Below are 13,121 nucleotides of genomic sequence, written 5' to 3' on the forward strand. Positions count from 1 at the left end.
CGTGACCCTGAGCACAAGTCCACGTGTGGCGTGAACTGGGAGTGATTCACAGGGAAATGGTGAACAGACACTTGCGCGGTGTCCCTGACTTACTTGGCTTTGGCCTCTGCGTCTTCGTAGCCTTTGTTCGAGACGTCGTCCAGACCTCCGATCAAGTGCTTGAAGGAGCTGAAAAACATTATAGGACATTAACAGTCAACCATTAACATTTATAAACATTTACAAGACCTGGCCTTGTCTTGTAATAGCTAAATGTATAGTCTAACTTATAGCTAAATTGTAATAGGTAAAATGCATATTCCTTTTACCTATTTGCAATTACTAATTTGCATTTGAATTGTCTAATGTGTTCATTAGACCAAACGATAATTGTGTACCCTTATTTTTTCCCAAAATTACAAACAGGAAAATTTATTTTCATGTGAAGTACTTCCAGGCATGTTTGACATGACAAGTCCATTGTGTAATGGATACTTCATTAAGGTTCGCTTCTCATTGGCAGCCCAGTAAACAGTGGGCTAAACATTCACAATGTTTAGTCTTTCAGAATTTTGTCTGTGACTGTAGAATCGTGGCAAAAATCGCAGTGTATACCCAGCTGAATTATTTTCATAACACCGTGCTTTTACATTCTTAGCAGTGCACTTAATTAGCCTAGGCTACTTTATCCACATGCAAGTAATATTTAAGTATTGAAGGTGACGCTAGAAATTGAGACTGAATGAATGAAGGCTTATGGAACGAGAACCCGTGGTAAATTGTGGATATTGGCACAGCTAGTGGGGTGGTTAGGCACGGCGCAAGGCAGAGGTCATTTTGTACTTTCAGTTCAAGGCTGGAACATCTCGTCTAGACTGTTATGAAACTGCCTGGATCAGCAAGAGAATACCCATCCAGCCATTCAAAGTAATTAGGGACACAATTGACACCATCAGCAATTATCCTGGTTTACTGAAGATAAACACTATATTTATACAAAACTCCAAATCATCGCAAACAGAGGCAATATGTAGACTCAGAGCATTAATGCTTTTCACACCATCAATGGTCTAATTTTATAATCCAGGAATAAACTCAGCGAGAAAAGGGGCCTGCATCAGGTGCAATTCAATGCGCCCTGGAAAATGGATAAAAACACTTTGCTCTTCTTTGAAATATAATGCTTATCACAGTTTCAACTCAAGAGAAATATCCACTGGTGGGTTCCCAAAAACACATTAACTTATGACTGATATTTTAAGGTATATCTTAAGTTAGTTTCAAAACTTATAACAATTTACAGGTAAGTTATTGAAGCAAAAGACTATTTTAGGTATGAATTTTCCTTGATAGCCTCAGAATCTGGCTGAGAATTTTGACCTTGGTATTTGCACTATGAATGACTTAATTGCTACTTAGTTCCTGTCAGTTTAATGCGTCCGACAGATAATATGGATATGACTTCGACCACACTGTCCACCCTTGAGAAAGAGTGTCACTGTGATTTGTGTGACTGCTTTTTGCTTTTATAGGTTGTCCTGAGCTTTGTCGTAAAGTATAATTAAAGCCCTGAGAAAAGGCCACTTTCTCTGCATTTAAAACAGACCCGGCTTGCCGAGCACGGGGAAGACGAGAGGTCATTTTCCTGGCTCATTCCGAATCCGTACTCCCCTGGCACGCCTCCAGAGAAGTCGGCCAGTCTCGGTCACACAGTTCCCTTAATCCCTGTTCCAATGTGTGGTAGAATCCCTACACCGATCCCGTAATGACCCCTCCGGAAATAAACTAATAATAATAAACATGACACTACAAGCCAATTTTTCAATAATAGTAGGCAATGCCAAGCCCTTCAGAATTAAATTCTCCAATTCTGCCAAATAAAGATATTGAAAAGTCAAAATAATGTTTAAAATGGCATTTGGGTGGCCCTTCAACAACGCAGAACAACCAGGAATGCGCTTTGGCAATACATTTCAAAAGGGATTTATATTTTAAAATAGGACATCCCTACAATAGGAGAACACAGATGGAACCTCCCACACAATATACTGAGTGATATGCATTAAAATGCAACCCAGTTCATATACACTCACCAAGCACCTTATTAAGAACATTTTTACTTTATTACACGTACTTTTTCATGCGATTATCTAATCGGCCAATTGTGTGACAGCAGTGCAATGCACATAATCATTTAAATAGGGGTCAGGAGCTTCAGTTAATGTTCACATCAACCATCAGTATGGGGGAAAAAAATTAGATCTAAGTGACTTTGACCGTGGAATGATTGTTGTTAGCTGACAGGGTGGTTTTAGTATCTCAGAAACTGCTGATCTCCTGGGACACTAATCTCTAGCGTTTGCAAAGAATGGTGCAAAAATACAAAATAAAATCCAGTGAGCAGAAGTTCTGCAGACAGAAACGCCTTGTTAATGAGAGAAGTCAGAGGAGAACAGCCAGATTGGTCAAAGCTGACAGAAAGGTGACAGTATCGCCAATAACCACACATTGCAACAGTTATATACAGAAGAGCATCTCTGAACACACAACGTATCATAACTCTAAGTGGATAGGCTACAGCAGTAGAAGTCTAAAAAAATAAGTCCTAATACTTAATAAAGTGCTTAGTGAGTGTATAGTGTTTTAAAACATGCTGAACTGATAACATATTTTTAGAACAAATAATTTAAATGGAAAAGTGTCCTGGTCCTTATTTACATTCAAAGCTGGGAGAGTTGACAAAAACAAAACAGAAAAAGTTAAACTATGGGTAGAACTCCTTGCAATATTTCCAAACAAGACATTCAACAAAAGGTGAGAGGGACATTGGTCCAGAGCTTTTCCTGGAATCCATTTAAACTCAAAAGGCAGACTAAAGGTCAATTTAATTAAATATACTGCACCAAGGAAAGAGACTCTTAAACCTTGTAATGGTCAGAGATTGTATAAAACAAAGAAATGTGTCACTTTGTCTCAGATTGTCCCGTGGATGCTAAATGTAGCATTAATCAATTCAGCTAACAAATTGCTCCTATTATTGCTTCCAGGCACCTGATACTCAAGCCAAAGCCACATCACAGAGGCTTTTAGCAGTAACCCATATCCTATGGTCCTTACTAAGTTTCCTTCACTGTTTGCTATTTCGTTTTTGCTTAGTTCGATATTTCTCCTCGATTTCGAATTCACTCGTTTTGAGATTCCTTTGACTCAGCAGTTGATTGAAGGGCTATGTGGATCAGCTGTGGATTGTTTGGCTATGTGGATCAGCTGTGGATTGTTTGGCTATGTGGATCAGCTGTTGATCAGTAACTTGGAGACCGGCTGTTAATTGATCATTGCACAACAGCTGCTTTTAGTCTTCTCTTGTCCAATCAGGGTGCGAGGACACCCTTCCTGTTGGGATTAAATTTGCCTCTCTAGGCTCATCTCGAGTTCTGTTGTCTCTTGCGGCTAGCTTTTAGATAGAAATTGGATTTCTTAGCTTTAGTTGTCAGACACAGGAAGGTGTAGTTGGAAAACTATTTTCAGGGTATTGCATTTCAAAAAGGAATATATACGCGTGTATACACCTTTGCTGGGTCACCTGTGCTAGAGTTGGCTATTCATTGCACCATACAGCTTGATAAAATGATTGCTGGCTCGATTTTATTTTTGGTATATTTACTTAAACTCCCAAATTTTTATGTATACAATTCCTTTTGCTGTTTCTGAATTGAGAAGACAAGAAATTGCACTGGAAAGTGAAAGGGAGAAATAATTATTTTAGTTTCCTTCTATACTGTGGCATTTGTAAACTATTGTGTATTGAAGAGGCTTTTGCTCATTATTGCTTATTGAAGAGAGACTTGTTCAATAATACAAAGTCTTAACTAGTTTCCTGCATCATAATGTATTCCTCCTTTCCTCATTTCTATGTAATTTGAAGTGGGACTCCTTCCTTAGCAGCTGGGGTTTGGGTTTCCTTAACACCACCACACTAAGAAGCTCTGAGACCAAAATGCTCCATGTCTGAGTGTGACCATACTTCTGTGTACTGATATTATGGAACACATTTAAATGGCTTAATGGCCCATCAGAGGAGCTGTCACTCAAACCACAGCAGCACCACACTTCACTCAAGTCTGTGCCCCTCAAATTTTCATATGATTGTGGCTTACTGATTATGATGACGGATATAAGGAACACTGCTGTAACATGCAGCCAAGTTGTTCTTGTGTCCGACTAGCACTTTAACTTTATTCAAAAGATGCCACCATTCCTCAACTATGGTAATAACGGTGTCTGAGTAATTCATGCAGCTGTGAACAAACCATATAAAATGGAGACAATGGAAAATGGCAGATGTCATATTAAAAACTGGATGAAAAACTGGATAGGTGGCAGATAAGCATGTATACTTACTCTCGGTCAATGACGAGACAGGTGACTGCTTCAGCAGCTATCACGTTTGCGGTCCTGATATCCTCCCTGCAGACACAAGCAATGAGACTTCAGTTATAATCCTAACAAGATGTCAGGGCTTTACTGTAATTATCAGCCAAGATTGTCACACACTTTGGTTGGTCCACCAATGTAACTAACACTGAAAATAAAGTCAAAATGGGGAAAAAAAATAAATAAATTATAACCTGATGAATACAAAAAAGAAACCAAGTTTTTAATTACACTATAGCCTATAGGCTACATGTGCAGTCTTCTCTTTGCACATGCTAACTTCTATTGGGGAAGAATCAAACGTATGGTTTGTGTCATGCATCAAAATGATCAAACCTAGTAACAAAGTTTAAGTGCACATGCAACACCACAGAGCCTTGTGACAAAGGCCTATTACAGCACACCACATGGGAAATGATCTAGTCTTCTCAATACATTAGCCCTTTCATACATTCCCTCTGCTTCAGGAACTGTTCCGATTTTAGTAAACTCATCAATATCTCCGTCAATATCTTATTGGCTGCATTTAGATGCGGTGATATTACTCTGTGCAGTTCTCTGCGTCGTCGTCTGAATCATTTCCTGAAAATTCCGAGGCTGAATCTCCCCAGTCGCAGGGGTCCGTGTCTGATTCAGAATCCATCTTCCACGATCTGACTGCTCGGACGCAGGGTCGATCGCGTTCCATTCGCTCGGTGAAATAACGGTTGTCCACGGCACCCAGTCGCAAAAACAGAAAATGAGTCCGAACACTCGGCAGAGTGAGCTCCGTTTGTCCCTTGCGGGTCGGTGTTCATGTCGTTTGAAGCACCAGGCGCTGCTTCTCGAGTGAAAGACCCTTGTGTATGTCATCACTTGTTGGAAAAAAAAATATGACACGCCACACTGGCCGACTGGTGAGGTGTGAATTGTGAGTCCCTGCCAATACAGACTTGTTCGTTCCTCTCCGCTGCTTTGGCTGCAGCACACATTTTTCCATGGGGCACAAGTGCGGTGTATCAATATCCCTCTGCAAAGTTATCCTATCTAGATTGTTATCGCACATGTGTTTTGTTTAATTTTCGGCCCCTGTATTTTTCAAAATTTTAATTAAATAGGAGTGTTTTCTATTCAGTTTTGAGTCCTTTAAATATAGGACTTAAATTAATATTTGTTTCCTGTCCTATATTTAAAATAAAATAAATGCTATTGTTAATGTTTCCAATTTGAGTACCACAACTACAACTTTAAAGTGCTGAATGGAAATGTGGCAATCCAGACATGGTGTATCTTATGGAGTTGCAACTGCTCTTGCACCTGTTCTTAGGCATGACTCTTTAAAGAAAAATGTCAGAGCTATATGGTCTCATCTTAAAAAGCCGTTACTATAGAGTAGCTATTGGTCTTGGAATCGTGTGGATTATAAATAGTTGTAGCTGTTATGCAACGACAGAAAGTAACACACAGTTTGGGGAGTGCGGTGGATTTATTTGTAGAGTTGCTAAGGAGCCACTTTCACCTGTTCTCCACTTCAATGTGTCCCTTAAATACATGTCAACAGCCCCGACCTTTCAAACTGCCAATCCTGTAAACTTTTCTACCATCCTGCTACCTCTCATAGACTGTGTGCCAGATGTCAGGGTGTTTTTGAAAATCATTTTATTCTGTTTAAATACTGTTTCAACAACCAACCTGGCCTTGTGGTTGTAGAAGCTGAGCAGTCTAGCTAGGTTCATTTTAGTAAATGTCACAGGTAGGATATGGGGAGGGGGGGGACATAAATTGCAAATGCATAATGTAATACTCATGACATCTTTGCTAACGTTTTAACTTGACTATAATTCAAATTTAGAAATGTTCATTTTAGAAATGGTGGGAATGACTGTTAAACTCATAAATGTAAAATAGAGGCATTCTGTACATTGCTGTGAGATTTATTTGAAATTCTGTCATCTCTCCAGACATATCACATTTCCAGGGCAGCTGGGATGATTCACAGGCAATGAGAATTTTATTTGTGTCCAAAAATCCCATAAACTCTAGGCCCTCCCCGTCAGTCAAGACTGGCTCTAGATACTGCATTTGGCTTGTGCCAGAGACCAGTCTTTAACATAGAGAAACAAAGGTCAGGCCTGGTTTTTAGTGAGTGGTCGTCTGGCTTCAAAAGAATATACATAAACAGGCACATCATTGAAAATGTCTGCAGTATCAATCCACAAATTTCATGAAATGTTTTCTTTTTATATTAAACTAGACTAAAAAACAAAACAAAAGAAACAACAGCAATCCCAAAGCCCATTGACGTTGGTGGAATGCTGTCTAGGTGTTCTGGTGAGAACCTGGCTTGAAAAAATGAAACGTTTTCTTGGCGACAGGGATGTAGGGCTAGTCCGGGTAAAACCTGAGCTACAAATATTGAGGTTAACTTATCTGTTTGTCAAAATATCTCACTGTAGATTTCCATGAAGAATGACCTTAATTTGTCATAAATTTGAATTAATTTGAAGTAAAGCTTACAACAAAAGTTGAATTTCCGCAATGTTAGCCCTTGCTTTGGCACATTACACCCACAGTCAATCAACAAGACATGGTGAGATGCTCCACACAGATGCAAGCCTACCTCAGAATATTTTTCCCCTAATGGTTTCAAGACCGTTCGCATTGCATCAGATGCGACACGTTTGGTCCACATTGGTGAATACCCATCACACCGCAGTATATACAGTATAAAGCACACAAAGCATGTTCAATGACAGCTGCTAATGACCTGGCAGGTCGTTTAGAGTGCTGTGGTTACATAACCATCTGGCTATGGTGCCTTTCTTTACGTCCTTGAGCACGCAAAAACAGTGCGTGATGAGCCGACTGCTGTCCAATCCCAGCTCGACTTTTAGCCCTGAGCCAGGGAGATGTGGTGTGTGCTTTCAGGGGGACGGTGTGAACATTACACCCCCTTTTCTGCACTATCTGGTGTCCGACAGCCCAAGAGGGGGGCAACGGAGTTCTTCCACTCTAGTTCTGCACCAACACACTTCTTTCCACATACACTGTGTGTACTATAGAACCATTATGTTTTTGAATCCAATTAAACTGCAATGGAATAAAGAGACATGTATAACCTATTGTAGATATGACTATGTGTATGTACAGACAGACACACATACACACACACTGATGTAGGCATCTCCTCAGTGAGACTTGTGTTAGTAGATGCTGACCCACAAAGCCAGGACACACAAGGGTGTCTATCTGCTCCATACCTTCCTAATGTACTAGCAGTGCATAATGCTATAGCCAGCAACTACTCCAGTGCTTTCTACAATACATGTATATAACAGTAGTTAAACTCAGAGCTTCATAATGTGAAAATAATACAATGGGGACTACACTACAATTGCTAATTACAAATAACTTAATTACCATGAACATGGTGTTGTACTGAAACGGCTTGTAGGAAAGGGTTGCTATAAGCACGGGTCACAATCTATTAGCCTTGACCTCATTCCCCGGCAAAATTAATATGGAGATCAAATCAGACTGATTACTTGTCTGTATTGCTATCAGCTAAAATCTTAAGCTCCACTCCAGACGGTCTATAATTGCTATGCAAACAGTTTTGCCTTTGATTCATTTTTTTTAAATGCTGTGAGATATCAAAGGCACAGACTTGAGTGACCCAAGTAGCCGTTATTATTGAACATACTGAATATTATTCTCTTTAAAAACGGAAAGGCAGGTCTGCGATGTGAGATCAAAAGGCCTCTAATCACAAAAGGACCTTTTTAAGATAAAGAAAGTTGCATCACAGCTAAATATACCTTTCTATCTCTCTGTATAGAGGTGACCATCAAAGCGGTGTGTTATATCAGCAGTATTTATGAGTCTAACAGACAAGGCCTTCACCTGGGCTTGAGTCCTGCTAGGAATGAAAGGAATTCTTCATTTACATTGGCTTTTACAGTCACTCTTAACTGTGTGGAAATAAAGATTAGGCTCTTGTCAGCCCATGTTATCAATGTTGCCGCTTTTTAATTTCCTGAAGAATTCACCTGAGGAATCTCACTGTTTTTCTACCTCAAGAACAGTTGCAATTACAATGTACATTTTGAACGAAATGCTGATTTCAAGGAGTACATGCTGGCATACCATTTTATTTGCGACTGCTAGGTTGAATTACACATAGTGTATGATTTAAGTGCCCCACTCCTTCAGACATGAACATGACTTGTTCTAATGCCTAAATTCTCAGTGGGGCCTTCCCAACAAGGAAACAAACAGATACAATTTCTGCTTGGTGGTTTCTGGTGGGGCTGCTTTACATAGTTTCCACCCTATCAATATCTCAAAAGCATTTGGAAAGGGAAGATAGTTTGAGTTACTAGTTTCCTGCAACCTTGCTAGTCCAAGAACATTTTAGCCACCAGCTTTGTTATAGGTCAGTGCTTTGGTCAGTCTGAACCACCAACAACAATGCAGCCCATCCTACGGGAGGTTGTGATTGGTCACTGAGGTAACTGGTTTATTAATAGACCAATAGAAGGGCTGCGGACTACTAATGAGGTGTCCCAAAACCAAAAATGGGCAGAGAAGAGGAACCTATGCCAGTGTAGCAGGGTTAGCTCGGCTAGTTCACAAGTAAAAGACGGTGAAGTGCGACAATGCGGAGTCTCATAGCTGGTTACCGTGCCAACAATCCCTAATGACAACCCTAAATGACTGGTAACTCATTTGTCTAACAAGTCTTTGGACAAGTGAGAGGCTGGGGTTCAAATCCCACCTCGGAGGCAAATCTCAAACTTGTTACACCATCAGTCACTCCCTGATCTGACCCCTTATGTTTTGTCATATGTTTAATGGCTTAAAGTGAGTGATTGACAGCTCATAGATCATGAAACACCACAATTGCATCACTACTGATGACTGGATCCAGAAATGGGGAACATCATTCATCCAGTCTGAGGTCTTGTAAGTTGATGACATTCTCTACAGTGTTTCCGGGCCTGCAGACAGAACGCTGTCTTTGCCAACAGGCACTTTTTTTTTGTTTTCTGGAGGGCTCCAACGGGATGTAATGCGAGAAACTGGAACCCAATAACTTCCGTCCGTCTGTTCCTGTGTCTGCAGCCGGAACCCGGAGAAGCACCGGTCTCTAGCACCCCCTCCCCTTCCCCGAGATGCCAATACGGGGGAATTTCATTTCCTTCATTGATTTTTTAAAAATGTGCAAAATATACCTCTGCCCATTTCAGTTTCAATTGCCAGAGTAATGTTCTCCAAAAATCCCCTTTGGGGCAGCTTCAGTGGTCACCTTCAGACCAGACAACCGTAACCGTCTGTCTGAATAATTCCTAACTGCCCATGGAGGGATATTGCTGTCCTGATCAAAACCAGAATGTAGCAGTGAGTGGGGAGTCGCTGGTCTGAGGTGCAAAATTGTGAAAATTCCACCAAAAACGAAATGTACCACAGCAGTTTATGACTCGTGTATTGCCCCATCTTGTTCCTCGATGTAATATAATGACTATCCTTCATGCGTCCACAAGAGGTCGCTGCATCCCTTAGACCAGATTCTTTGCCACATTCCCCTGTTTGAAATGCTTCTGAGTTTTGCTGAAATACCTTGCCGTTTTTTGTTTTGTTTGGTTTTTTTAACTGAAGCAGATCGCTTGTGAAAAGTAAACAAACATTGGAAGTCAATGCGCAAAAAAACACACATGCCCACGAAAGACAAAGATAAGAGGAGCACAGGGGAATGAAAGAAGGACCATCTGGAGCCTCCACCTACCCGCGATTAATAACAAGATGTATCTGTATAACTAGCAGATTTATACTGCTGCACATCAGAGTGTTAACCTGCTCAGAATCAGTGTAGCCTACTATGAGTTCAGAGTTCAGTGTTTTGTGTTTCTTCCACTATCTTCTAGTATCTCAGCCAGCTGATTTCCAGTTCTACTTCCTGGCTTAAGAATTGTGCTTATGAACAAATCCAGGTGATTGGAACACAATACTATGGAGGATTTTTTACTTTCTGAACCTGGATTTTCAACCTCTGCTCTAAGGTTATGAGCAACCAGGTCAGTCTCACTGTACTACAAGGCTATATGCAACATTATGAGGCTCACAGTGTAGTGAGGTTATGAGTGCCCTGGTCCAGCACTATGCAGTAAGATTGAGAACCGGATCAGGCTAGAAGAACAGAGGTTGAGCTACTTGCCAGACTGGTTATGAACAGTCAGGTCAGGTTCTCAGTAACACACGGTTATGAACAGTCTGGTCCGGCTCTCAGTAACACACGGTTATGAACAGTCTGGTCAGGCTCTCTAACACGGTTATGAACAGTCTGGTCAGGCTCTCAGTAACACACGGTTATGAACAGTCTGGTCAGGCTCTCAGTAACACACGGTTATGAACGGTCAGGTTGCAATACTGACAGGTAAGGACTGGACATCCTTACCCCTGCAGGGCCTTCTCCCCGAACCACTCCCCCTTGCCCAGCACACGCAGGTAGGCCGGCTCCTCGCTGGGCCAGTCCTCCCTCGTAACGTTCACCTGTGGAGGGATGACAGGGCAGGTCACAAACATTTCACTGCCTGATGTTGTAATGGACCGTCACAGCAGGGTGCTAACAGACGTGCCAGCAATACCAGTTGCACAGGGATCCTAAAGTGATAAAATTGTGTCGCGAGGTTGTATATTCTCTCTCTCTCTCTCTTTTTATGGGCTCGCTTTGTCTCATCCGCGTTTAAAACCAAAATAACTTCCTGGAGGTACGGTCTGGGCTGTTACGCTTTACAGGGAAACGGCATAAAGTAATCCGCAGTTGTACGGCTTGCTCGTAAAATTGTCACGGAAGCGAAACCGCCATCCTTTATTAATTGTACACATTAATAATTGATTACAAATGTGGCAACTCACCTGTGAAATAATTGGGTATTTGAAATGGCGGGGTTTCTTGTGCGAGCACTTCAATGACAACGGACTCTGTGCTCAAGGTAAAACTACGTACATGTAGGGTTTTATATCTGCTCTGCCAGACAAATTCTCTGATCTGACAATCAGAAAACTGGAAAAAAGGAATACAGATGGCGGAGAGACGGAGATTGTGAGAGACGAGGAGAGAGAGAGAGACTTATTGTGCTGGTTCACATTCTGTTTGGGTGGGATGTATGGGGGTGTGGTATTGGTGGGGGTGGCAGCCAGCAGGGAAGAGAATCTCTCATCAATGTATTTATGGCTTCAGCAAAACAAGTAATCTTGTGCAATTAAAGCACAGGAAGAGAGGAAGACAGAGAGAAAGAGGGGGGGAAGAACGGACAGAGCAGCATAGAGGAGCGTGCTGTGAAGTAGGACAGGGAAAGAAAGGCAGAATGTCAGAGAGAAGGAGAGGGAGAGACAGGATGTTCCGCCCTGGTCACAGAGGAATACGACACGCATTAACCTCCTGCTCCAAGGAGAGGTGGCGGTTGTCTGTCTGTCTGGCCGGGGGTGGTCTGCCTGGCCTTTAATAAGCGCCCCGCTTGGATGAGCTGCTGCCTCACCTTCCCCTTGCTGATAATGAAGAAGGTGTCTCCTCTGGCTCCCTGGCGGATGATGTACTCTCCGTTTTCGTAGTGGGTCTGTGGAGAGAGCGAGAAGGAGAGGGAGCCAACCGTGTCACCGCGTGCTGCTACCGGGGCATCGAAACAGACCAAGACCCGCACCGGGGGGGGGGGGGGGGGGGTCTGTCTGAGACTTTCCAAAAGACCAATGCCCTCACCCCCTCCCACTGTTTTTGCGGTATTACTCCCATCAGACTCAGGGGAGAGTGGTACACGCCTCTCTAAACCCCCGGCCTGTAATACCCAGCCAGCCAAATGGAGGCCTGAAATGGCTGCTCACCGCGGTGCCACTCCAGCAAGCACGGTAGGGTACAGCAACTTCTCACAACCCTGCCGTGAAGCAGTCACGAACTGCTTCACGGCAGCAGTGAAGGGGCTGGCGGAAAGGGCACCAAATTTACTATTCCAACTTTCATTTCCTATACCACTAATCCCAACACAATCATGAGAACAATCGTCCAAAACATGTTTTCAAAATATTGTTTGACTGGATGAGATATCTCCGATAGGCTAAATACAGTCTGCTTTTATAGCCCAATGAACACTGAGCTATTGACAAATTATTTGGCCAATGAAAAGCTTCAAAATTAGTTTTCATGCTGCACAGTACTAAGAATACCATGCAGTTTACTGCCAAAGTTTGTGGAAATCAGCCTCAAACCTAACAATCGGGGGAGGTTTGTAGCCAATCCCTGTTTCGACAGGATTTACAACAGGGAGTGAGGAGAGGCAGAACCGATGCCAAAGTTTGCATTTACATTACACCTCAGTAAACATTGCTTAATTCATTGTGAGTTGTCCGACTGAAATAACAACTATCATTCTATCTTACTGTTCGGTCTATTCAGAAATATAATAATTGAAAATACAGATTTCTTCCCTGACTGAAATAACAATGGCATTAAACACTGCTTCACCATCACGCCATCATCATGAAGACCAGGGGATAAATGAGAGGGGAACCTAATGTATTTATTTATTTTTGAAGGTGGGTGGTTGGCCAGGGAGACCTGGGCCATAACATGAATCAGAGTCCACTGACAGGATAAAGGATAATCTGGAGCAGCTCACAAATTAATATCAATCACTGGTTACTGCAAGAATCACAAATGCTGTGAATCAGGACCTCAC

At 42.0% G+C, this 13,121-nt stretch overlaps 1 protein-coding gene across 3 annotated transcripts in view; it reads right to left on the reverse strand.

Annotated features, from left to right (window-relative positions):
- LOC133118576 (cGMP-dependent protein kinase 1-like) overlaps positions 1 to 13,121 on the reverse strand; it is a 101,905-nt gene that overhangs the window by 24,011 nt on the left and 64,773 nt on the right. For all 3 annotated transcript variants that reach the window (XM_061228684.1, XM_061228683.1, XM_061228682.1), the window contains exons 6-9: positions 11,931 to 12,008; positions 10,847 to 10,941; positions 4,381 to 4,446; positions 94 to 168 (exon numbers count right to left, since the gene is read on the reverse strand). In XM_061228684.1, coding sequence (XP_061084668.1) covers positions 94 to 168; positions 4,381 to 4,446; positions 10,847 to 10,941; positions 11,931 to 12,008 — 314 coding nt within the window. The remainder of the gene's footprint in view (positions 1 to 93; positions 169 to 4,380; positions 4,447 to 10,846; positions 10,942 to 11,930; positions 12,009 to 13,121) is intronic.

Source organism: Conger conger, chromosome 18 (genome assembly GCF_963514075.1).
Source record: "Conger conger chromosome 18, fConCon1.1, whole genome shotgun sequence".
Classification (NCBI taxonomy): domain Eukaryota; kingdom Metazoa; phylum Chordata; class Actinopteri; order Anguilliformes; family Congridae; genus Conger; species Conger conger.